Here is a 23,954-nt window from a genome sequence, read left to right as displayed (position 1 = left end):
AATGTTTTGCATTGATAAAGTGCTTTATGATTTTCCTACTTTTTACATAAATTATGCCAATAGATATTATACATATAAGGCTGTAGGCTGCAAAAGATGTGATTTAAACCTGTGCTGCTAACAACTCTCCCCCTAAGCCCTCATAAATCAAGTTTCTATTATTTATGGTAAATTTTAAAGTATTTTCTAATGCCTCATCAAAGAGAAGTTAAAACATTTTGTAATACTGAATATGAACATGAATTCTTTGACAAATGTGAATTTATAGATTGTCATCGGTGTCTTATAATTAAGTGTTGTTAAGGTAGATAGTATATCTTCAATTATCTCTAATACTTTTACTTTCTTTGGTAGGATTTTTCATTGTAGACCATATTTTGAAAGATAAGTTCTATAGTCTTAGTATGTAAATAATAAATCTATCTCCATTTTGGGGGCTAAATGATCATTTATTGTTCATGTAGTAAACAAGGTTCTTTATGAATTTATGTTCTTTTCTCTGAAGTTTCATCAATAGTTTAAAAGAGACATCTGTTCATATTGATCCTGTACTGTGTTTTTTTACAGGTTTCTGTAGAGCGACATTTTCATTCTGTGTTAGTCCACTATTGGTTTTTGTCAATTCTAAGAGTGGAGATAATCAGGGAGTAAAGTTCCTTCGTCGATTTAAACAGTTGCTAAATCCGGCTCAGGTGTTTGATTTAATGAACGGAGGTCCTCATTTAGGGTAATCGATTATTGATAAATCTCATTAAAATGAAATGTAGCACTGAGCATGAAATATGTTTGATTTTTTCAGTTCGTGAAGATTGTCGATTCATCTAGACATCTTTGTGTCGATCTTCCCACTCTTCCCTTTTTTAAAGCTCTCATTCTAAGTTTTACTTTCACCTTTCTGACACTTATATAACTTCCTTATGTGCTGAAAATCCCCAAATTTGTTTAGAAAATATTTTAGAATATGTCTTGCAACAAACAATACTAACGGTTTGCTTTGTTCTAAGAGAGATCAACTTGTGTAAATATAGAAATACACAGTGACTCTAGAAAATGATCTGCATGGGTGGCTGGCATTGGTTTTTATGCTACAGATCATCAGTTGTTTAACCAGTGCACTACTGTGGGTCACAAGGACAGCTTCTTGAGGATTTGAGACTCCATTCCTATGTAAATGACACAAAAAACCACTGTTGATGGTTCTTCTCCACTTTCTGGAATGTCCTCTCACAATCTGAAAACAAAACTAAATGTATTTTCAATGAGGGAAAATATGCCTTGGGGTACTTTTAATACATTTATATAGCAGGTGTATGTGATTTTGTTGAAGAGGTGATATCGTATTACCTGAAACAGAAGAAACCTCTTCGTGACTTATTTCTGCCAACTCCACTTTTCTCCTGGCTTCCACTGTCACCTTAAAGCATGAACATGGACGTAGCAATGGAGATCTTAGCCTAACAAGCCCCTCTGTTTTTAATGTAACATTTTCCCGCCTTTTCTCTCTCCTGCCTTAGTCTTTGTATGTGCCTCTGTTCACTTCCCCTTCAGGTTTCTTTCTCCTTGTTTCTATTGCCGTCTTGCCAAGTCTCCAGCCCTCTGGTCCCATAGGTGTTGGTCTTCATCATCTGTCCCCAGCCGCCACCACCACCACCGTGTCTTTGTATGTTCCTTCCACCCATTTGGGTCCTGGCATTTCCTCAACTGGCTTCTCTGCTTGCCTGTCTCCTCTCCCTTCCATTGCTGGTTGGGTGTGTCTCCTTTTCTAGCACATCTGTTTTGTAATCCTTCATCTTTCCAATATCTTATATTCTTAACATTTACTTTTCCCACCCATCCTTTATGATTCCAAGGAAGGCCCTTTGTGAAACTTCTTGAGATTGTCTCTATCACATATATTTGAGAGTTTCCACAGTACTCGAGGGGTACATAGGTCCATTCGGGAGGTGGGGGTGGGTCAAAAGTTAAGGTGAAGGAAGACAAGTAAAAAGACTGACCCCAGACTAGGGGGGAGAGAGAGGAAGAGCAAGTGGGTGTCCGAAAAGTGATATGTCTTTAAGGTTTGGTGGGTCCCTTTAGGAGCTGACTCGAGTGTCAGTAACATCAGTGTCCTAGAGTCACCGCCACTGGTTTGTAATATGCTATTCTTAAGGAAATAACATATCCTTGTAATGGGAAAAAAAAATCACTAATTTTACCATGTTGTACCACTTACCTTTCATTCTCTTTCCTGGATTCTGCTTTTTTATTTTCTCATTTCTCACTCCTTTTTCCTCCTCATTATATCTACATTTGTACTTATAATCCCCTTTCCTCTGTATGATTAAGAAGTTTTATGGAGTTAAAAATTGCACCTTAATTTTTGTAGTATAATTAATATATAAGTAAGAGTTCTTATATTTGATCTGAACATGAATATATATATATGTATAGAATAACAAAAAATTGGGGAATGATTTTTACTTATTTATATTAAAATAAAATACTTTTTGCTTTCAGTTTAAGATTATTCCAGAAGTTTGACAATTTCCGAATTCTTGTGTGTGGAGGAGATGGAAGTGTAGGTTGGGTTTTGTCAGAAATTGATAAGCTCAACTTGAATAAACAGGCAAGTACTCAATCTTTTCATGAGTCGTTAACATGCATGTATAGTCTGCTGACCAGAGAAGTGCAGAAGTATCAGAGCTCCTGTTTCTCCACTTGTTTGAGGTCTCTCTGTTGTGCTCTCTTTCAGTGTCAGCTGGGAGTATTGCCTTTGGGTACAGGAAATGATCTTGCCCGGGTTCTAGGCTGGGGAGGTTCATATGATGATGACACCCAACTTCCGCAGATTCTAGAGAAGCTGGAACGAGCCAGTACCAAAATGCTAGACAGGTAAAAGTGAATTTTCTTCTGAAACTAACTAAAAATGGCATACTGAAATCATTTTTGACAGTTTAAATTTTACAAACTACAAGCCCCATGAGGACAGAAACTTCCTGGTCTTACCCACCCTTTTCACACCTCAGGTCTAGAACAGAGCCCAGTGTTCTCAGTATATCTACTTTTTGAGTAAATGAATGAATTGTAGCAAAAACTGAGAAAACTAGTCTAATGAACCTGCTATTTTAAAAATAGAACACTATGTTGGTACAGCAATTATGTTTCATCATTGTTCAGGTCAGAAAGCTTAAGTAGTTCATTTTGTTTGGGCCCCATCCTCGTGTGGCTTCATTAAAGCTAAGGAAGACATATAAACTTGAGATTAGTTATAATATCTCTTCTTAATTATGCATAGCAAAAATGAATTGAACCAACAAAAAACCAAATATGAAAAAAGATAATGCTTTCCCAGTCACTGGGAAAGATTAGGAAGACCACATCAAGGAATTTTCACTGGTTTATAGTATCCTTGATCACAACTCAACTTCTTTCTCTCTGAATGCCCCATGTACCAAAAAGGAATCACAGTGTATGTACCCTGAGTATTACAGAGGAGGTGGGTAGGATTGGGTATTATTTAGGAACAACAGGACTCAGGAAGCAGTAACCACCCCTCCCTACCCTAAGTAGAAGACAAATGTCAAAATATCATTATAAACTTAAGCTACCATGAATCAAAACAACTTTGATAGGATTAGCCATCTGTGGAACTGTTCCCGAAAATAACAAAATCTCATCAGGGAGCCACCAATCTAAAATGTAATTACTCTAAAATGAGCTATAACCTAATTAATTGTAACCTCGCCTGTTATAAGGTAATGTAATGGTTGATTCTTTTGCTGACAGGATATTTAAAAAGAGAGCTGGGCTGTAGAGCATTTGTCTATAGGTATCCAAAACTATTCACGAGAGGGATGCCCCCGTAGTTTGGGTGCGTAAAGCGGATTCCGTCTCCACCCCTTAAAAGAACCTGGAGGTGATTTCCCAATTCTGTGCTTACCACACCACACAAGGTATTTTAAATGCCTTTTTGCTGCAAATTTAAACACCATTCTCGCTGCATCCCAGGAAATGCTCCTAGACATTTCCTCTACCCTGGGTGTGTGCTTTTCCTTCGTATGTTAGAAAAATTAGCTTCTCCAGGTGGTTTGCAGAGAAACAGTGGCCCCGTGGTGGAAGTCTTTGATACAGACCTGCAGTCAACAAAAGAAGAGAGACATCGAAAGGGACTCAAGAACCTTCAACCATTATTAGAAATTTAAGAATATTTCATTTCGTTTTCTTTTAAAGATTTTTATTTATTTATTTATTTATTCATTCATTCATTCATTCATTCTTGAGAGACAGAGAGAGAGAGGCAGAGACACAGGCAGAGGGAGAAGCAGGCTCCATGGAGGGAGCCCAACGTAGGACTTGATCCCGGGACTCCAGGATCACGCCCTGGGCCAAAGGCAGGCACTAAACCGCTGAGCCACCCGGGCTGCCCCCGTTTTCTTTACTAATTTAAGAATACTGTTGGTGAAGAACAGGTGGAAAAAGCCACTGTTTGAGAAATATTCGAATTACACAAGCTTTTTATTTTTCTCAATTAATTTGATCCTCAAAACAACACTGTGAGGTGGCTAAGAATAACATTATTTAGGGCTGTTTTGCAAATTTGAAAGTCGAAGTGTGTGGAGACAGAAGAATTTTTTTTTTTTTTTTTGTCTGCCTGGTACTTCTAGTTGCTTTACTTGATAAACTATTATCTCATTTAATCATCACTACACACCTAAAGAAGACTCATATTATAATCTCCATCTTACTGGTGAAATGGCTCAGGAGGTTTTCATAGTATCAGTGTCACATAGATAGCAAGTAGTAGAACTGGCATTCTAAACTGGAACCCAGACTCTAGTTCTCAAGATCTTTCCTCAGCATCACACTCTGTCCTCTCTAATGCATGTATGCACCAGATAGGGCCTGACCTGGCCTCTAACTGATTAGCTTGTACCAGTATGCATCCTTCCCTGACTTTACCGTCACTTTCTCCTCCAACCATTTTCAGCTCCAACCATTTTCTAACAAGGGAGAAGGTACAGCATGGAAGGTGCAGCAAACTTCAGACATTTAGGTGGATTTCTTTCCCATTTCTTTAACTGCCCTTTGACCAGTGGAGTATTTCCAACTATAGGGAACTTGACTTTCATGTTTCCAATTGTGGTTTTCCCTCTTTGAATATCCACTGAATTTAATTATTTTATGTGTTCTCTGCACCTGAATATAAACTTCATTTGGAAAGTCTTAATCAGCATTGTGTTTCCAGACCAAGGAATGCTCTCTGTCATTTTGAAATGTTCAATAAATGTCAGTTGCATGGATGTATGAATGAATGGCTTTTTGTGCCCAAATATATATTCCTTGATAGTATATTCATGTCAAGAGATGAAGAGTAGCTACAAGTATATGGTTTATACATCCTAACATACAAACTATGTCTTTGGTGGGGGGGGTGGATTATCTGGGAATTTGGATTTTTATGCCAAGACTTTTTAGTTTGAATGATGTATTAGGCTCTGTTTAAATACTGATGCTGAATCTTGGGATTTTCCTCTACATTCTATTACTAGCTTCAGCCATGATAATGCTTCTCTTAAGATTCATGCTTTTACAGTGCTTTGTGTCTTTGTAAAGTCTTGATTTCACATCCTGTTACTGACAACAGTAATGTGCCTACCCTACTGTTCTTCCCACATTAAAAAAAAAAAAAAGTTTTTTTAAATCCAGTTTGCCAACATATAGTATAACACGCCCCAAATTTTGAAATTATTTAGATGATGACTGGATTTATCTGGAGTTGATTGCTTTAATTAATACCAAACGATTAATACCAAACAATTCATTGTTGAGTTTGAAATTAATATTTACAGCTCACTGAAATAAATTTGCTTCAAGTATTAAGAAATTATTATTTCTATTAATATTTTCTTCTCAACCCCATGCTTTCTTAATTTAAGAAAGGATATTTAGTTACTTTTCATTTCATGTATGTATAAGCAGATGTGGCAAGACTGCTTGGCACAGAGAGAATGATTTATTTTTCATTGCTCTATGCACTTATTTAATCTGGGACATTGTTTTAAAACTTTGGGTTGTGACCCATTACTAATTTGTGTGATCCAGTTAGTAAATTGCAGCAAACGTTATTTTAAAGTGAAACAGAAAAAAGAGAAAAGTCAGAGTGCATTGCACTAGTAAAGAAGAGGAAGTTTTGTTACATATGTGCATTTCTTACTGTGGGTCATAGCCTTTAAAAAGTTTGGAAGTCACTCATCAGAGATTTGGTAAGATATGGAAATCATAAAGTATGAATTCAGCATTTTATGAGATTACCAAATTTCTAATATTTGGTTGTTTCAGAGACTAGTTTGCACATATATGTGCATATGTATACATATGAGGTGAGAACAAAGTCAGTTTATGAAATTTTAAGTGAATTTGGACCAAAGATTTTTCTCTCTTCAGGTGGAGTATAATGACCTATGAACTCAAATTGCCACCAAAGGCTTCTCTACTTCCAGAACCTCCAGAAGCATCCGAAGAATTTTATGTAAGACTTTAACCCTTTGCCTATTTATCATTTGGAGATACGGGTAAATATCTTGAACAAAATAGAAAACTTTATAAGATATAGTAGCACGTTTACTTAATTTTATTTTTTATTGTTTTGGGTGTGGGTTCATTGACTACTTCTAGTCCCCCCTGCCCCAAAAGAAGGAATCCTTATGATCTAGGATCGAATCCTTCCATGACCACTATCCTGGGACTGTGAACTTAGCCACATCACTCACTGTCATGGGCCTCCACTACTTTATCTGTAGAGCAAGGTCCCAGTGTTGGGAGGAAGAAACTAAGGAATGTATATAGAGCACCAGGCATGCAAGTTCCCTTTCCACACCCCGATAGTTTTCCCTGAGTATTTATTCCACCTGCCTGCCTCCTTTTACCAGCAGGGCTCCCGGGAAGACCAGCCAATTACAGGTTCCCATTTAGCTTTTACACATCTGCTGCTTTGGCCATGGGCACCTATCTGACTAGAAGGTGTTAACTCAGCAATTTTCAAACACCGATACTTGCGGGCAGGGTATTATATAATTTCTCTCTTCTTTCTTTGCCTGCCTCATTGAGGGTTCACCATTACAAGTTTCCAGGTTAAGCCTGTTGATCAAGATAAAACAGAAGAAGAAAGACAGCTCCCTTCATTCCATGTCTGCTACAGATCAATAATAACTATAGTTTTAGATGTTATTAAAGATTCATGGTTCTGATTAAACCTCAAAGCGCTGGAGAATTGAAACAGATCTCAATTTTCAAAGGATTATTTTCTGACTGACAAAACCATTTAATCCATAATAATTTACTTTTCCTCCTAGGAAAATTCATCTATTTTACAGTTGAAGTTTTTGTTTTTTCATTAAGAAAATTATGAACTTGTCAAAACTAAGGAAAGGAATGATAACTAGATACATGGAGCTGTTCCTTAAAGGAGCTAGTTGTAATTTAACACCTTTTTCTGATCTCAAGGTAGCAAAAATTGCCTCTAAAAAATACAGAAAGACAAAAATATATGAAAAAATAACCTTACTTATAGCGCTGACACTCAAAGATAATTACCATTAAAGATTAATATGTTTACTATTTTATTTTCAGCAGCATTTTTACTTAGAGTATTATTTTATCTAACTATGAAATGATCGTGTTTTTATAGAAACCAGTCTTTTTTCTTTAGTATTTTTGTAAATCTTATTAATTTTCTCCCCAAAGGGACAAAAGGAAAAATTATTTTGCTTTATTTAGAGTTGTCTGTTTCCTAGCACATAAAATAAAGGTACACAGTTTATTTTTATTACATATATATAGTTGCTAAATATGCGATATGGTTGTTAACTACATGGAAAAAATCTTTTTTTAGTATAAAAAGGTTTTAATTGAAACTTATTTTGTTTTTTTATTAAAATATTTCATAACAAAAGGATAGCATGCCTTAAGATTAAAGTTAAATGAGTGTTCTATATCACCCCCGACGAGTCACCATGTGACTTTTTTCCCTTAAAACCGTAATAAAAGCAAGCTGAACCTTCCTTCTTAGGCTTAACCTAATTTCCCAGCTTATATTTTTTTAAGTATTCATTTTAAATTCCTTTATGCATGATTGTGAAATTATTATTTTTCCAGTTTTCCTAAAAAGGGCACGAATGTGGTTGAACTTCCTAATTATCTTATTAACTCAGCATTCCACTGGCATCGTAGAATTGCAGAGCTTAAAGAATTGTGACAGTTTTATTGATTAATTCCTTATGGCCATAATTAAGTAATTCTGTTTGCTGTTGTATTTTTAAACATAGCAAAAACAACAATTCCATGATTTCCTTCAATAACAATGATTCTGTTAATACTCCATGTTAGAAAACATATTATTTACATTTAACGGGAAGTCCCCTTGCCATCATGTTCTTTTCTCCTCTACCCCTTTGCGAATGAGTATGTATCCCCCCAGTGACATTAGGCTCAGTTCATGTCTATCCTCACCTCAGGTATCACTTGCTCTAAGAAGCCATCCCTCATCCCCCATGCCCTTGTACTACCTCCTTCCTCACAAGTTCCAAAGCCCCCTTCCATTGTCACCTTCCATTATCTTGGTGCTGTTGTACTGTCAAGACCAGGCAATGTGTTATTCATTCACCATTGTATTGTCATCTGGTGTCGTGACTGGCACAAAGTGGACAGTTAATAAAAAAAATTCTTATTGTTAATTTTTGGTCTAAATACCAAACACTTTTGGAACTATGGTCATCGTGGCATCAAAGCCCTCTGGCTTCATCTATTTCTTGGAAACCAGATTCTTATTGCTTTCCAATTGGATTAAAACCTTTTTTGATACAGGAGTCATAGTTTTAATCTGTTTTGTATCATACCCCAATCACACTAGTCAATAGATGCTTATTTATTAATGATAAGTCATCAAAAAGAAGGTGTGAGCTGCTGTATCTCCACCAACTCCCCTAAAATAGGAGAGAGTGGCCTCAACTCTCTGGAAATGAACTTCTTCCTATTAATTTGTTTTAAATTTACTCTTATTGAAAGCTTCTCTCCCCCCAGTTCTTTCTGTTTCTTCGCTGCTTTGTAACAGCATGGTAAGATATTATAACTATTTTTTCATTAATTTAACAATATTAAATGCCGTGGGTATCTGGGAGTGGACATAGAAGACTTGCCCTATTGCTTCAGTTAGTTTAGAAATGGTAGTTCCCAAACTGTGTGCACCATGGTGGCCTCAGGCCACTGCAGTGAGCTCAGAGGGCTCCCGTGAGATAGTTTTAAATTTCAAAGAAAATTTAATTGTAATACTCAATATCTGTCAGACAACATACAGACTACTAGCTTGAAGTACTGGACAGTTTAAACATTAGGTTGCACTCCTTTTCTTCTGATGACAGCATATTTTTGTGAAGCTTGGGTTTTTAGTAGTCACTGTGATAAAAAGCAAACACCACACAAATTAGTGTTGAGTAGGAAATGAGGTTGTTACTGTCCAATCTGATTTCAAGGCTTGAGGTGTATACAGTGCCCCCAGGCTCACAGCTAGTTGTTTAAGAATGCAATGAGATACTGTTGTTTCTTTTAAATTATACTTACTGTTTTTTCAAATGGCTAGTAAGTTGTTAGGATATAAGGACTTATTAAGTTGTTTGTATTTACCTACTGTTAGGGATTCCTCTTGGCCTAGGGGTATTGTGACAAAATCGTTCAGACGTTTAAAGATGCTATGAGGCCAGAAAGTTGGAGAATCTCGGTTCCAGTGGGAGGGACAGACAATAAAGGATTAGCTATGTTTAAGTTATTTTCAGGGTATAATGGTTGCACATAAGAGAGGATTCTTAGTCTGGCAAGTTCAGGGAAGTCTCTACAGAGGAGGTTGTACCTATACTGGATTTTCAGCACAAAAGAAGAGAAGTGGGAATTAGCCAGTTGAAAAAGAGCATGACGTAGAACCTGATAGTAAGGACCTTGGTACATTTGGGGCACTGCAAGTGATACCATTGAGTTAGAGCATGTTGTGCAAGGGAAGAGCATCAAAAGACATGACAGAGGAAAGAAGGAGGGTTTGGATCATGGAGAATCCAGGGAATTATGGAAGGTCTTGCATGTTTTTTTAAAAAATATTTTATTTATTTATTTGAGAGAGAGAGAGACTGAATGAGCAAACGAGAGAGAAAACACAAGTGAGGGGAGGGGCAGAGGGACAGGGAGAAGCAGACTCCCCTCTGAGCAGGGATCCCAACACTGGGCTCAATCCCAGGACTCCAGGACCTTGACCTGAGCTGAAGGCAGACGCCCAACAGATTGAGTCACCCAGGTGCCTCTGGAAGGTCTTGCATGTTAGCTGAAGAGTTTTGACTAATCCCCTCAAACGTGTTAAGGAGAAATGTAGCATGATCAGATTTGTGCTTTAGAAAAAAATCACTGTGTCATGAAGTGGAGAATGGTTTGAAAGGAGTAGGAGAGATATAGAGATCCCAACTATGCTGTTACAATACACTTAAGAAATGACAAAATTTATGTTCAGTAAATGCTGTTAAATAAAGACCAAGGCTTGCTTGGAGAGGGGGTGGGCAATATGGTAGGTAAGCCATGGACATGGTCCCATAATTGGTTTCTTCTTCATTAGCTATAGGTCTTGGGCAAATTGCTCAACTCATCAGAGCCTGAAGCTCCTTGGCTATAAAACAGGACAATTAATGGGATAAATATATACAGAATACTTAATCACAGTGCCTGATATAGAATAAAAATAATTATTATTATTACCTTAACTTCCTGACTCTAAGTGACTACACAGTAGGTTAATAAGTGACATCAATAATTTTATCTTTGGACAGAGAGGTTGTTTCGTTTTCCTCTGGAAGTGGTTGTCTTTTTTGCCTTTGATTATTTTTGACAGACAAAAGCTTGGGTTTTTACATGTCCATTCAAATGGAATTAATGAGAGTTTAAAATATTTCCCTTACATTCTTAGGCTTTATGATAATCTGTCCTGTAGGGAAAAGAAATTAAAACTAATCTTTTTTGAAAAATATTTCCCCTCATTGCTTTTTAAAACGTCGTATTTTCATTTTTCTGATCTTGACTATCAAGTTGCAGCTTTTAATGTTTAGACTGGAAGATGAGTGAAGTGGATTTGCCAGTGAACACAATATTGTGTGAGGCTTTGAGGCTCCTCCCCTCCCATCTTTCTGCCTGTCAAAAAAGTAAGGTGGAAATTCAAAAGATTAGCCACTGGTGGAATTGAATGGAAATCGGGAATGAGATCTGTTTGGGAAGACACTAGTCAGGAAGGCTTTGGTGGGGTGGGGGAGGTAATTGGATCTTCCTTTAAGTCTAAGTAAACTGGTACTGATGGGTAAGAAGCAACGGAAGGATATTTGAGTAGAGCAGAAGAGCATAGGAGACCAGCTGGAACACAGCATGTGATTTACACTGGGAATTTTTTTTTTAAAGATTTTATTTATTCATGAGAGAGAGAGAGAGAATGAGAGAGAGGCAGAGACACAAGCAAAGGGAGAAGCAGGCTCCATGCAGGGAGCTCAACGTGGGACTCGATCCCGGGTCTCCAGGATCACGCCCTGGGCTGAAGGCAGGCGCTAAACCGCCGAGCCACCCAGGCTGCCCTACACTGGGAATTTTTGAACCATATGAGGTGGTATATATTTGAGGCAAAAATTTGTATGGAAGGTTCTCAATTGAAGCTATTTAAATATTGTGCACATTTTTATTTATTGGGAAGGTATGTTCTTTCAATAGAATGTTAAATTTTGAGTCAAACAGAAAGGGGGATATAGGGCTCCCTGAGCATTTTGATTATGTCTGAGAGGTATGTTTATATACATGGTTGTATGACAGTGCACTCAGCATTCTAAAAAACTTTTTATTGAACTATACATACAGGAAAGTGCACAGATCATAAATGTACCATTGGTAAGTTTCCACAAGCTAAATGAACCCAGATCACGAGGCAAGGCAACATCACCAGCACCCCTTCCATTTATCACCCCCACCTCCCACCCCAAGAACTTCTCTCCTGGCTTCTAAAAGCATAGATTATTTTGGTCTGTTTCTGTGTTTATAAAATGAATCATTTTGTAAGCAGCCCTTCTCTGAATCTTTCCATTCAACATCATGTCTAGCGTTCATCCATATTACAGCAGAGATGTAAATCACGCATTCTCATTGCCCCCTGGTATCCCATGGCCCAGATGTGCTACAATCTGTTATCCATGCTACTATCGAATGAATGTTGTGTGAATGTTTTCTATCACGTGTCTTTTGCTGAATGCACATCACATTTCTTTGGGGCATATACATATGTAGAAATTCAATTGCTGGGCCCTATGGTATATGCACATGTTCAGCTTTGATAGACATCCAGCAGTTTTCTGGAGTGTTTCTATCAACTCCTGCTCTCCCACCAACAGCGACTGAGAGTTCTCTTGCTCCACAACCATGCCAATACTTGGCACTTTCCAGGTGTGGTTGCTGCTTCTGTTTTCGTTTTAGCTCTGCTGGCAGATACAGTGGAACCCCCATGGTGGTTTTAGTTTGTGTTTGCCTGAAGCCCGATGAGGTTGATCACCTTTCATCGGTTGTGGACCATTGGTATACCTTCCTCTTTAAGCTTCTAGTCTTTTGCCCATTTTTCATCGGGTCATCTGGCGCTTGCTTTTTTGTGCCGACTCAGAGGAGTTCTTTATGTATTCAGCTATTCAACATTTTTTTAATTTAATGGATTTTATGGATTTTTTTTAAGACTACTTAATTCAGATTAAGGAATTTCAGAAACTAAAAGCCTTCTACTGAAAGGAAGTATTTATTTCATATGATGACTCTTTTATATATTTCATTATAGTCATTGCCTTGTGTCATGTGTGTCCTGAGTGGTCCCATTTTGGAAGAAATAGTAACTGAGCTGTATGAATGTCAGCAATGATAATACAGTGTAGGTTTTTTATGTTTTCAGATGACAATTTATGAGGACTCAGTTGCAGCTCATCTTACAAAAATCCTCAATTCTGATGAACATGCAGTGATCATATCATCTGCCAAGTGAGTGATGAAGCCATGAAATAGTTGTATGGTGAAAACGCTCATTCCTACCATTTATGTCACTTTGTAATTTTTTTCCCCAAAAAAACCTATGAAATAGCTTACAGAATTAGATATACTAAACTTGCATTTGGTTTTTTAAAAAATCACTTTAGCATCTTATTTGCAGTAGAGTATATATTTAGAGGGATTTTTTTTGGCTGCCTAGGCTGAAACTTTTTTTTATCAGAATGGTGTGGTAAGTGTTTAGAGTTTAATTAGCCCAAGCTCGTATTTAAAGAACACTCATATGTAAACTAAATAGAATTTCCATTAAAAAATTTAAAAAATAAAATAAAAAATAAGAAAATAAAGAAGCATTGATGATTAAATATACTATGGAAAACACATTTCACTACAGTTTATTATTTCCATAAACACTACTCTTTAGGAACTGTTTACATCAGGAAAGGGAAGATATTGAAGAGATTTTTCAAAATGACATTTATCAGCATGTTTAAATTACATAATTATATTTTAATTCAAAGTTATCAGATTTTAGTTAAGTTGATTCTGTACATGGAGCCAGAGCTACTTGATTTTATTATCCCAAATGCTGCCTGCCTGGAATTTAGAATTCAGTTTTGAAGCATCCTATACTGATGTCCTGAGATCAAGAAAGTCAGCTAGAGGAAAGGGTGAAACCCACTGAAATTTTCAACCGATAAGCCAAAGGTAAAAGTATGCTTTAGGATTCTGGCTTGGCAAGGAAATACTACTATTACACAGAGAGAGGAGAAAAAGAAGAAGGAGAGTGAGGGATTAGGGAATTGGTGGAGGCAAAATACACCAACTTTAGTGTATGTTATATACTTCCTTTGCACAGAATCAAGGGAAGATAAATCATTTCAAACAAATTTGCATGTGACAGTATAAATGTAGTGACAGTTACTGTGGATGCCATAAACCCCAGGAATAGGAAACAGGGCTGAGTGATAGAAGAGATGTTGAACAGCTTAAGGCAGGAGAGCACACTGGTTGTGCAGAGAGGTGGGCTGCAGACTCTTGTGTTTGATGCCCAGTGCTGCTGCTGGATTTCTGTCGCTGTCATTTGGTTGGGCGTTTTCTGATGAAGTGGATTGCCTTATGGTGAAATGTAGATATGTCATGTTTGCCCCAGGCCTCAGCACTCCCTATTGTCTTCCCCCTCTTGGGACAAATTTATATACTAAAGTCGTTCCTTAAGTGCTTAAGTTATTTCTATGAGGAAGACATTTGCATTTGCCACCCTTGGTCTATGAATCAAATGCTTTTTTTTTAAATAGGACATTTAGAAGATATAGCTAGAAAAGATGGAAAGCTGAAATAGAAACTTTGAAAAAGTATAACAAGTTATAAAAGGATTATTCTTTGATGCAGTCAAGTAAATATTTTATCTGGCCACCTTTCATAGTTTAGATGGCCGTCTTTCATAGTTAGCAATCATTAATTTTAGCCTTCATGTGTTTGATGTGTTTAATTAGTGCCTTCTATACATCTTACATATTTTTAATTGAGACATGATTTATTATAACATTGTCTTTTGTTAAATAAAATCTTACATAGAATTCCAGTATTTAAAAAATTAAAATTCTATTTTTATCATTAATAAATTGGACAGGATTAAATTATCAATCATTTATGAGAAAAATTAAGCAATAAGATTATAGATGACAGTTATAATTTTACATTTGATCCAGTTTCTAGTTATTTCTGTATCTTACTTTGACTATTGAAGACAATTTCCCTATTACCATGTAACTGAAATAAAACATAGGAATAACTGGAAACTGTATCAAATATAGTCTAAGATTTGCACAAAAAAATGAATTCTAATGTTGAAGCTAGCATATTATTTGTCTGAGATCTCCAATGACTGAACATGTAAAAAATTATATTTTATATTTCTAAATGAAATCTGAATGAAGTATTTGCAGAATCTTTGAAGAATTTCTGGGAAACAGCTTGAAAACCACTGTAAATCACAGGGTTGGACCAAGTAGAAGTAAATCTAAGGTCCTAGCTGAGATTTGACCATTTGGTAGCTTTGTGGCCTATGTCTGTTTTATCAAGCATAAGAATGGAAAGAGTGCCTGTCCTGTCTCCGTCATGAAACTGTTGGGAGAATTAAATTGAGTAATGAAATAAATATAGAGCTTGTAAACTACAGAGTGCTATATTAAATTATAGTATCATCATCTCATGTTTTAATCAATTACATTCAAATTTTTTCTTTGACCTAAGGCTGGCTCTTTGTCTAGGCTCTACTATTAGCTAAAAGCTTTGGATTTCTCTCTGACTAGCTCATTTACCTCTAAACAGATTTTGTTCCAACCCTGGCCCCCTCTTGTCACTCATCTGTGCTCCCAGGCTGCCCAGCAACCTGCCTTTATAACCCTGGATTAAAATTTTACAGGATTTTCCATAAAGAGGTTCAAGAGAGAAAAGAAAGGACAAAATGTAGTAAATTTTTATCAGTGATATATTTTAAATTTAATTTTTGTTATGAACATCGTCAAACAAATATAAAAGTAAAGAGACTGGTATAATGGTTTCCCGCCATACCCATCACATGGCTTCAGTATTTATCAAAATTTTGTCATCTACTCCCACTTTCTTTTGCTACAATCTCTAAGCAAATCCCAGAAATTATTTTATTCTGCTTTCAGTCTATATACCTAATAATCTTATTAAAAAGTCTAATAAAATTAGTAATACTTCTCTAAGAGCATATATATTACTCAACCCATAATCCATTTCCCCTAATTATTTCAAAGTTATTTTTAAATAGTTGAGTTGTTCAAATCAAAATCCAAACAAGATTCACATATTGCATTTGGGCTGTATGTCCCTTTAAAACTTGTAAAGTCTATAATAGTTTTCCCTTCTTAAAAAAATTTTTTTGTTGTTATCAAGGTATGACATATACACAGTAAAGTGCCCAAATCATAAGGGTATAATTTAGTGATGAGAAAGAGGAATAAACGTACATATGTTCACATACACATTCTTGTAATCACCACCTAGATAACATGGAATTCCCTTCCTTTCTTAATGCCATCTACTTGTTAAATGATACAATATTAAGGCAGGATGTTTTAACAATCTTGTGCGTATTTATATTTGTTTTATGAAATGGTAATTCCCAGGAGCCCAAGCTGTTTGAACTATTTTTAAAATGCTGAAAATACTGATGGAAAAGCTATAATCCATTAACTTAGCTAGCGTGTAGGTTAACTAATGTAGTTACTATGGGTTAACCAACAAAGTGTTAACATCTCTTTGATTTTTGAAATTTTGTAAGTTTGGTATGATAACATGAGTTACCTTCAGAGAATCAGAAGGATTAATTAGCAAGTATGGGTGTCATATATTAATAAAAAATAATAAAAATAATAATAAATGAAATTTTCCCTGTAGACAGAACTTCTTAGAAAATGGGATCATCAGCCAGAAAAAATAATAAGGTTGGAACTATTGCCATAGAACCACAGAATTTCAGATCTCGTATCTATTTAGAGATAATTTAGGCAACACCTGTCATTGAATAGATGAGGTAAGATACGCAGTTGTTAGAATCTTTCCTTGGAACACAGAGATAGCTAAGGGTTTTTATAGATTATGCACTGATACTTGTAAATCATCTTTAATTTCTGATTGGAACTTTTTTACAAAAGATGGAAAATTAATTTTCCAGATTCTCGGAGGATGACCCCTGCCTGCCAATATGTGCATCTGTTTGGGCATCATTGCCATATTTTTCTTACTGTAGTGTTTGCATAATATAATGTCATTTATCCCTATTAAAAAAATAAGTGGTAAAATGATAAATGATGATACTGACACTGGTAATAAAAAGTATAGATCTCATGAATAATATAGTTGTGATGATAGTGGAAATCATCCAGCATGCTAAATATGGACTGTTGTTAGCTTCAACTGAATATTTGGTGCAATAGCAACTGCATATTTGTGCTCAACTTGGAAGGAAGAGAACAAAACTAAAAGAATTAAAATGCTTGGAAATTATCTTGTCAAAATTATGACTAACAATGATTTAAGATATAATTTTATAGTTCTATGGGAAAATCCACATTCCACTTTCACTTACTTGATTTTTGCACGTTTTCCAGAAATCTTTATGCATCAAAATAGAAAACTGTATCATGTGGAGAATGTCTTCCCTGTTACTATGGCAAATACATCTTAAAATTGTTTTTCTCCAATTTGCTGGTTCACAGGTGGTATGATTTTGAATCATGCCATGTTTAGGTGTCCATTTTATTTCAGTTTTAAGAATTCTACATTCATTATTTAGGTGTAATAGCAAGTTAATTTTTATTACAAGTATAAATATTTTATGCCTCTGGAATATGAAACTTATTGGATCCTAAGATAGACCACAACTTACTTGACAAGTATTTCCTAACACAGTCATACTCTCTTCCTTCAGCCTCCATCTCCAACATGACCCTATTGTTGCCACTTTCATTCGTAGGCTGATGGACCAACAGGCTCTGTCCCTAAGAGTTAGCAAAATACCAGCAAAAGTAGCTATGGTAATGTTATGACATATGCAATTTCACACATTTAACAGGAGAAAATTTTATCAAGACAGTTGTAATAACAGCAATGAAAACCTCTATTTCGGAGTTAAATAAAGAGGGAGAACTGTCAGTGTCTCCTCTCCTTAGGGATGGGACATCTTGGAGAAACTTTCAGTAAGGTTCATAGAAGGAATTTCATGACAGCCTGCCTTAACATTCCAAAATGTTCCATAAAAGTACTGTACATGAACAAAGAAGACCAAAATTGAGGTGAAGCACATGAATGCGTCTCTAATAGTAAGCTAGAGTCTCTGAATATATGTGAATTTAAAAAGCCAACAAAGAGATGTAAGGTTAGGAAATACTACTTTTTGTCCAAGTAAAAGCTAGAAATGGTTGCCAAAAAACTAAGAAAACAAAAATTATTAGGAATAATTCAGTTCTTTTTGAGATGATAAATGTGAAGGTTTGGAGTGGGTGTGGGTGTACTATATCCATGGAATGACTTGATGTCATGATACTTAAATATCTGGAAACATAATCATTATGTCACTCACATACCAGAGAAAATTGTTGAGTGTAATAGAAAAAAATAATTGCCAGAGCCCGCTTTTTTTCCCTTCAAATTTTTCAATCTATATCCATAATAAAGGGAAATATTATTATTTTAAAATATTCTGATTTTGTTTTCAGAAACACTATTAGTTCTTGCTACAAAAAGCTAGTCACATACTGTTCTGTTGGGTTGTTTTTAATCCAGCACCAGTCCCAAAGACTTTTGAAAGACGTATTTTAGTTAGTGTTAAGGTTTCATATTATTTTCTTCTTTTAATCTACTTCTATTGCAAAGAAATTGAATGTAATTAAAAGCGACAAACAAGTAAACCGTATATTGTTGACACTGACAAGCTCTAAATTAAATTAGTCTTGAATGTGACTGTGCTGGTTATCTTAAGGGAAAAAAACAAATGGATTTAAGGAGAATATAACTCAATTCAAGTGCCAGGTTAGTTACACAATCTCTTCTTCAGGAACAATATACTTTTGAGATAACAGATCATGAATAGGAGAGTGACAGTAACAACATTAAGTGACAAATTAATCCTCTTTTTTTTTAATCCTCTTTTTTTTTAACATCGCCAAGTTCTATTATGAAAATATGTAAGGTGCTGGAGATAATGCTAATTTATTAAAATGAGATCTATAAATACTCTTCTCAATAATTTAATTTAAATATTTGAGAAAGGCTTGTTATGACCTTAATACAATGTGTACACTTTATTCGTGTGCATTTCCACTTATAACTCAGTATGTCTTGAACTTATCTAGTATGTGTTATACAGCAGATAGAAGTATGGGTTTTATATACAAACGGTCCCTGTGCTTTGGCAATTTACCTGTTTGTGCTTGTTGTTAAATATGTTTGTACATCAAACTGAATCCACCTACAGGGTTTACTGAATTGCACAATTTCTCTTCCTTAAAGGATACTATGTGAAACTGTAAAGGACTTTGTTGCTAAAGTAGAGAAGTCATATGAAAAAACGTTGGAAAACACCGTTGCAGCCGATGCCATGGCCAGTAAAGTAAGCGGGTCACCTCAGGGCATGAAAGTTTTTTGCTGACAACGTTAACATTGAACTGTGTTTCACAGCTAAATTGATTACGTGACTTTCTTGCCAAAACATCTTAAATCAAGAGAAAAACTACTTTTGAATCAGATGTGAGGGACGAAAACATATTCTGTTTTATGGTTACGCTTGAATATATGGGAAACCTGCATTGCTGAAGACCATCCGACAACCTGAATTTTGTAACTCAGCTCCCTCTGCCCCACAGATTGGCATCCCCAAGGAGAAATGCCCCACAGTGGGGTCACAGAGGGGATAATGCTGGGCAGGTGGTGTTCCAGTGTGGAGAGGGATGGCTTTCTGTTTCCAGGCCAACTGATCATCAGGCTCACTCTTAGCATGGTTCCTTGGAATCCCCAGACATTATGGTCCTTGGCCTCTTTGCGGGTTCTTTTTCTTGCTTTGCCTTTTTCTTTATAGATTTCTTCCCCCCTTTATAAGCTTTCTGAGGCTAAAGTAAGAAGCTTAAAAGCTACTCTCTTTGCTTTCATATGTTCAAGGCCGGGCATTCTTACAAAAGGTTTGGCTTTCTTGGGCTTGCAAAGGAATGATCTCCAGATCTATGCTGTAGATGGTAATTCCATGGAGTTAAAGGAAAAGGAAATAGAAAGAAGCATAACATTTGATATTTTCAGCCTCTTTCTTGTTTTTCTATTCAATGGAGAGCTTCAGAAAATGGAATACCTCTCTGGCTATATTTTTTCTCTCTCTTTTTGAAAGATTTTATTTATTTATTCATGAGAGACACGAGAAAGAGAGGCAGACAAATAAGCAGAGGGAGAAGGAGGCTCTCTGTGGGGAGCCTGATGTGGGACTCAATCCCAGGACTCCGGGATCATGACCTGAGCCAAAGACAGTTGCTCAACCGCTGAGCCATCTAGGTGCCTCCATATTTTTTTCTCTTAACAGTTTCTGCCGTAGCCTTGTCTTAGCATGACATCAAAGACAAATAAATGGAGAAGGAAAGGACAGGAATCTGTGTGGTGAGAAAAGCTATAGTAGGGCAGTTGTAGCAACATCTTCAGGCCTTCATGTTTCTTTACCCTTCGTCACTCGAGAGAAGCAGACAGAAACAAGGGCAGAGTGCTGGTTTTTGCTTTCTCCATCTTCTTTTTCTTCTTTATCCTCATGCATTTTCCTTTTTGCTCTTTTTTTTTTTTTGAGTCAGTAATCCCATAGGCACCTTTCACCCCTTTCACAAGCAAAGCTTTGAAGGAGAGCTTACCAAGACTCAGCCAGACCTGCAGTTTGTGATGATCAAAATGGTACCATTCATCAATCACTTTTTAAAAAGCTTACACAGTGTTTTGTAAGATACATAATTTTTTTGTGGAATGTGTCACTTTGTAGTGAAGTGTTTGTTCTTTTCAAGGAAAAATACCTGTATAATGATGATAGAGATTTTCTTATAAGGAAAACTACTGATACAAAGACGGTAGAGTTGGGATATTCCAGAAGCACACCTAAAAATTTACATAATTGTGCTCTTGTTTTTAAATGATAAGTTATTTCATCTATAAGCTGTATCATGTATAATGGATAGCCAATTAATTGGTAAATATTAATATAGGCATCTTTCCTCTAAAATCAGAACTGATTCACTCAAATTGTCCTTTTCCATTTCCACCAAATGAAAATTCATTACTGTATTTTTGTTTTCATAGTGTTCAGTCCTAAATGAAAAGCTTGAACAACTGCTTCAAGCCTTGCACACAGATTCCCAGGCCACCCCCATTGTCCCAGGCATCCGCTCTGTCATTGTAGAAGAAGATACCGTGGAATCTTCCAGTGAAGAATCCTTGTGTGAAAGCAAAGAACAACTCGTGGATGACCCTACGAAACCTCCATCCCAGAAAGCTGTCAAACCAAAGGAAATAATGTTGCGGGCAAACAGTTTAAAGAAAGCAGTGAGGCAAGTCATTGAAGAAGCCGGCAAAGGTACACATGAACAAAATTAGCTTTTGAAGTTAGCATCATCCCTATATTGTAAGCACAATGGAATTTCCATGTTGGTCACACTGTGCGCGTGCGCGCACACACACACACACACACACACACCCCATTTTTAGGCAGGACAGAAGAAGAAGCCATTAGAATGAAATCTGTACTATTTATTGTTTTAGTAGGATCAGTACACTAATGATATAGAAACTAACACATCAAAGATAAAAATACACTGGAAACATTGAAAATTAATAATTTAAAAATTTTAAATATCTTTCACCTAATTGGAATCTTTTTTTTTAAAGATTTTATTTATTTATTCATGAGAGACACAGAGGAGAGAGAGAGAGGCAGAGACACAGGCAGAGGGAGAAGCAGGCCCCAAGCAGGGAGCCCGACGTGAGACTCGATCCCGGGTCTTCAGGATCATGCTGCCCTAAACCGCTGAGCCATCTGGGCTGCCCACCTAATTGGAATCTGTTGCGTTCTTAAAGAAAATCAAACCTGTAAATTACTTTGAAAATGCTTTCTTAAATTCATTTCCTAAATGTTTATGTTGCTTTTTAAAGAGCCTATAAAAAAAATTAAAAAAATTTTTTTTTTAATTAAAAAATTTAAAAAAAAAGAGCCTATAAAGAGGGCAGCCCAGGTGGCTTAGTGGTTTAGTGCCGCCTTCAGCCCAGGGTGTGATCCTGGAGACCTGGGATTGAGTCCCGCTTTGGGCTCCCTGCATGGAGCCTGCTTCTGCCTGTGTCTCTTCCCCTCTCTCTCTCCGTCTCTCATGAATAAATAAATAAAATCTTAAAAAAAAAAGAGAGAGAGCCTATAAAGATTTTGCCTATATTTTAATTTTTTGTATTAATATATTGTATATCCTTCTCTTAGAATTTTAGTAGTGGGCTCAAGTTAACTTTAATATAAAAAATTAGTATTTGAAAACCCTTTACAGGTTGTAACTTGTAGTTGGATTTATTAGTGTTTATTTGTGAATATGGAATTTCTTTCGCTTTATGTTTCATTTTACTTTTTAAGCGTATATTAATATTTATGGATTTTATTTTTACTTGTGCAAACATATTTCCCTACTTACTACTTAAAGTTATGGATGACCAGACCGTTCATCCCTGTGAACCAGTTAACCAGTCATTTGATAACGATAGTACAGAAACAGATGAATCTAAAGAAGAATCTAAAGATGATGATGCAAAAGAGTCATTAACTGGTAAGAAAACTATAATTATTTCGCAATTAAATAGATTCCCATTCTGCTTTTAGTTTTCAAAAGGCTTATTGGTTTGAAATAAGCTTTGTATTTTTATTTTTAACAAGGATTTTCAGAAGTTAAAGCTTAGATATTCATGAATACTAAAATTATAAAGGTAAAATTTTGGTGATTGTCAAGTACACTCTCATCCCTTTTTATCTTATAACCTGGAGATTGTCATAATAAACTAAGGATTATGGTACCAAAATGGCTAAATATCTTAATTTTCCTGAGGAAAAAGGAAGAAACACCTAAATCAACAGATTTTAACCTGTTTTTAGCCCACAGATGCCTTTGAGAATTACGTGAAAGCTGCAGGTTGCACATGCACAAAATTTGCCACTTAAATAATTTTAGCAGTCCCTTGGATCCCATTGATGAGCCTGGACAGTTTGCTAATTCTTAATTGCTAAATTAATCTACAATATCACTGGACATCTAATTACAGCCCTGTCTCTACTGAAATTATTTTTGCCAGGAAATTAACATGTAGTCACTTGAAGAAGATTAATTATGCCTCTACCTTTTAAGTTTGAAGATAAATTTATACTTTTAATATTTCACATGGTATAAGGGAATACTTATTAATTGACTAGAATAGAGCAAAGCAGAAATTAAAATATTAATGAGGCCGAGAAGATAATATGAAAATAATTGCATAGTCCTAGTGAAAAGTCAACACTGTTAAATCAGAACAGCAATCATTAAGCTTTTCCTTTACTTTCGTTACAAATGCAATTGGGCAGATTGCTTAATTTCTCTGTAGTCTCGTCATTTGTAAAATAGTGATAATGATGTGCTCACTGGTTGTGAAGGCTAGAGAAGTTGATGTATATGGAGCACCTAGAATAGTGTGTGGTGCATAGTGCTGTGAAGGAGTGTTTGCTGTCTTTCTCACTATTATTAACTACTCCCTCCACTGCTGCTGCTATAATTACATTAGCTTTGAAAGAGTACTCCTTACTGTATGTAAAACTCTTAGAAACTTTGGAAGTAGACCATATAGACCTCACCTGTCTGGCATACAACCAGTGCATGCATATTCTAAACCCTGAGCCCTTTTAGGCTTCATATGTGTCTTTTCCTGCACACAACGTAGCTCTCTAACCTTACACCTCATAGACCTTAAAGATCCCTGTTGCAGCATATAATCCAGTACAGACATACTTGATAATCGTCTTGACAGATGGGCATTGAGCCTTTGGACTATTCACTTTCTTTTTTTTGGTTTGTTTTAAATATTTTATTTTTCTTTTTTAAGTAATCTCTACATCCAACGTGGAGCTCGAACCCACGACCCCAGGATCAAGAGTCGCAAGCTCTACGGACTGAGCCAGCCAGGCACCCCACCACTCACTTTCAATACATCCCATTCCTAAGATCAGCTTTTATTTGTTAGAAAGCTTTTCTTTATATTTGGCTTTATATTTTCTTCCTTAAATTTCTACCCATCAGCACACTAATTGATAATGTTTCATGTATGGTAATGTT

The 23,954-nt window shown here is 36.0% G+C and overlaps 1 protein-coding gene across 7 annotated transcripts in view; it reads left to right on the top strand.

The window, feature by feature from the left end:
- The window catches only part of DGKH (diacylglycerol kinase eta), a 178,918-nt gene that overhangs the window by 110,612 nt on the left and 44,352 nt on the right, over positions 1-23,954 (top strand). For all 7 annotated transcript variants that reach the window (XM_038569642.1, XM_038569641.1, XM_038569644.1 and 4 more), the window contains 8 exons: positions 568-727; positions 2,497-2,605; positions 2,732-2,871; positions 6,424-6,508; positions 12,974-13,059; positions 19,111-19,210; positions 20,920-21,193; positions 22,299-22,421. In XM_038569642.1, coding sequence (XP_038425570.1) covers positions 568-727; positions 2,497-2,605; positions 2,732-2,871; positions 6,424-6,508; positions 12,974-13,059; positions 19,111-19,210; positions 20,920-21,193; positions 22,299-22,421 — 1,077 coding nt within the window. The remainder of the gene's footprint in view (positions 1-567; positions 728-2,496; positions 2,606-2,731; positions 2,872-6,423; positions 6,509-12,973; positions 13,060-19,110; positions 19,211-20,919; positions 21,194-22,298; positions 22,422-23,954) is intronic.

This window comes from Canis lupus, chromosome 22 (genome assembly GCF_011100685.1).
Source record: "Canis lupus familiaris isolate Mischka breed German Shepherd chromosome 22, alternate assembly UU_Cfam_GSD_1.0, whole genome shotgun sequence".
Lineage (NCBI taxonomy): Eukaryota > Metazoa > Chordata > Mammalia > Carnivora > Canidae > Canis > Canis lupus.
This window is presented reverse-complemented; position numbering and strand designations above follow the sequence as displayed.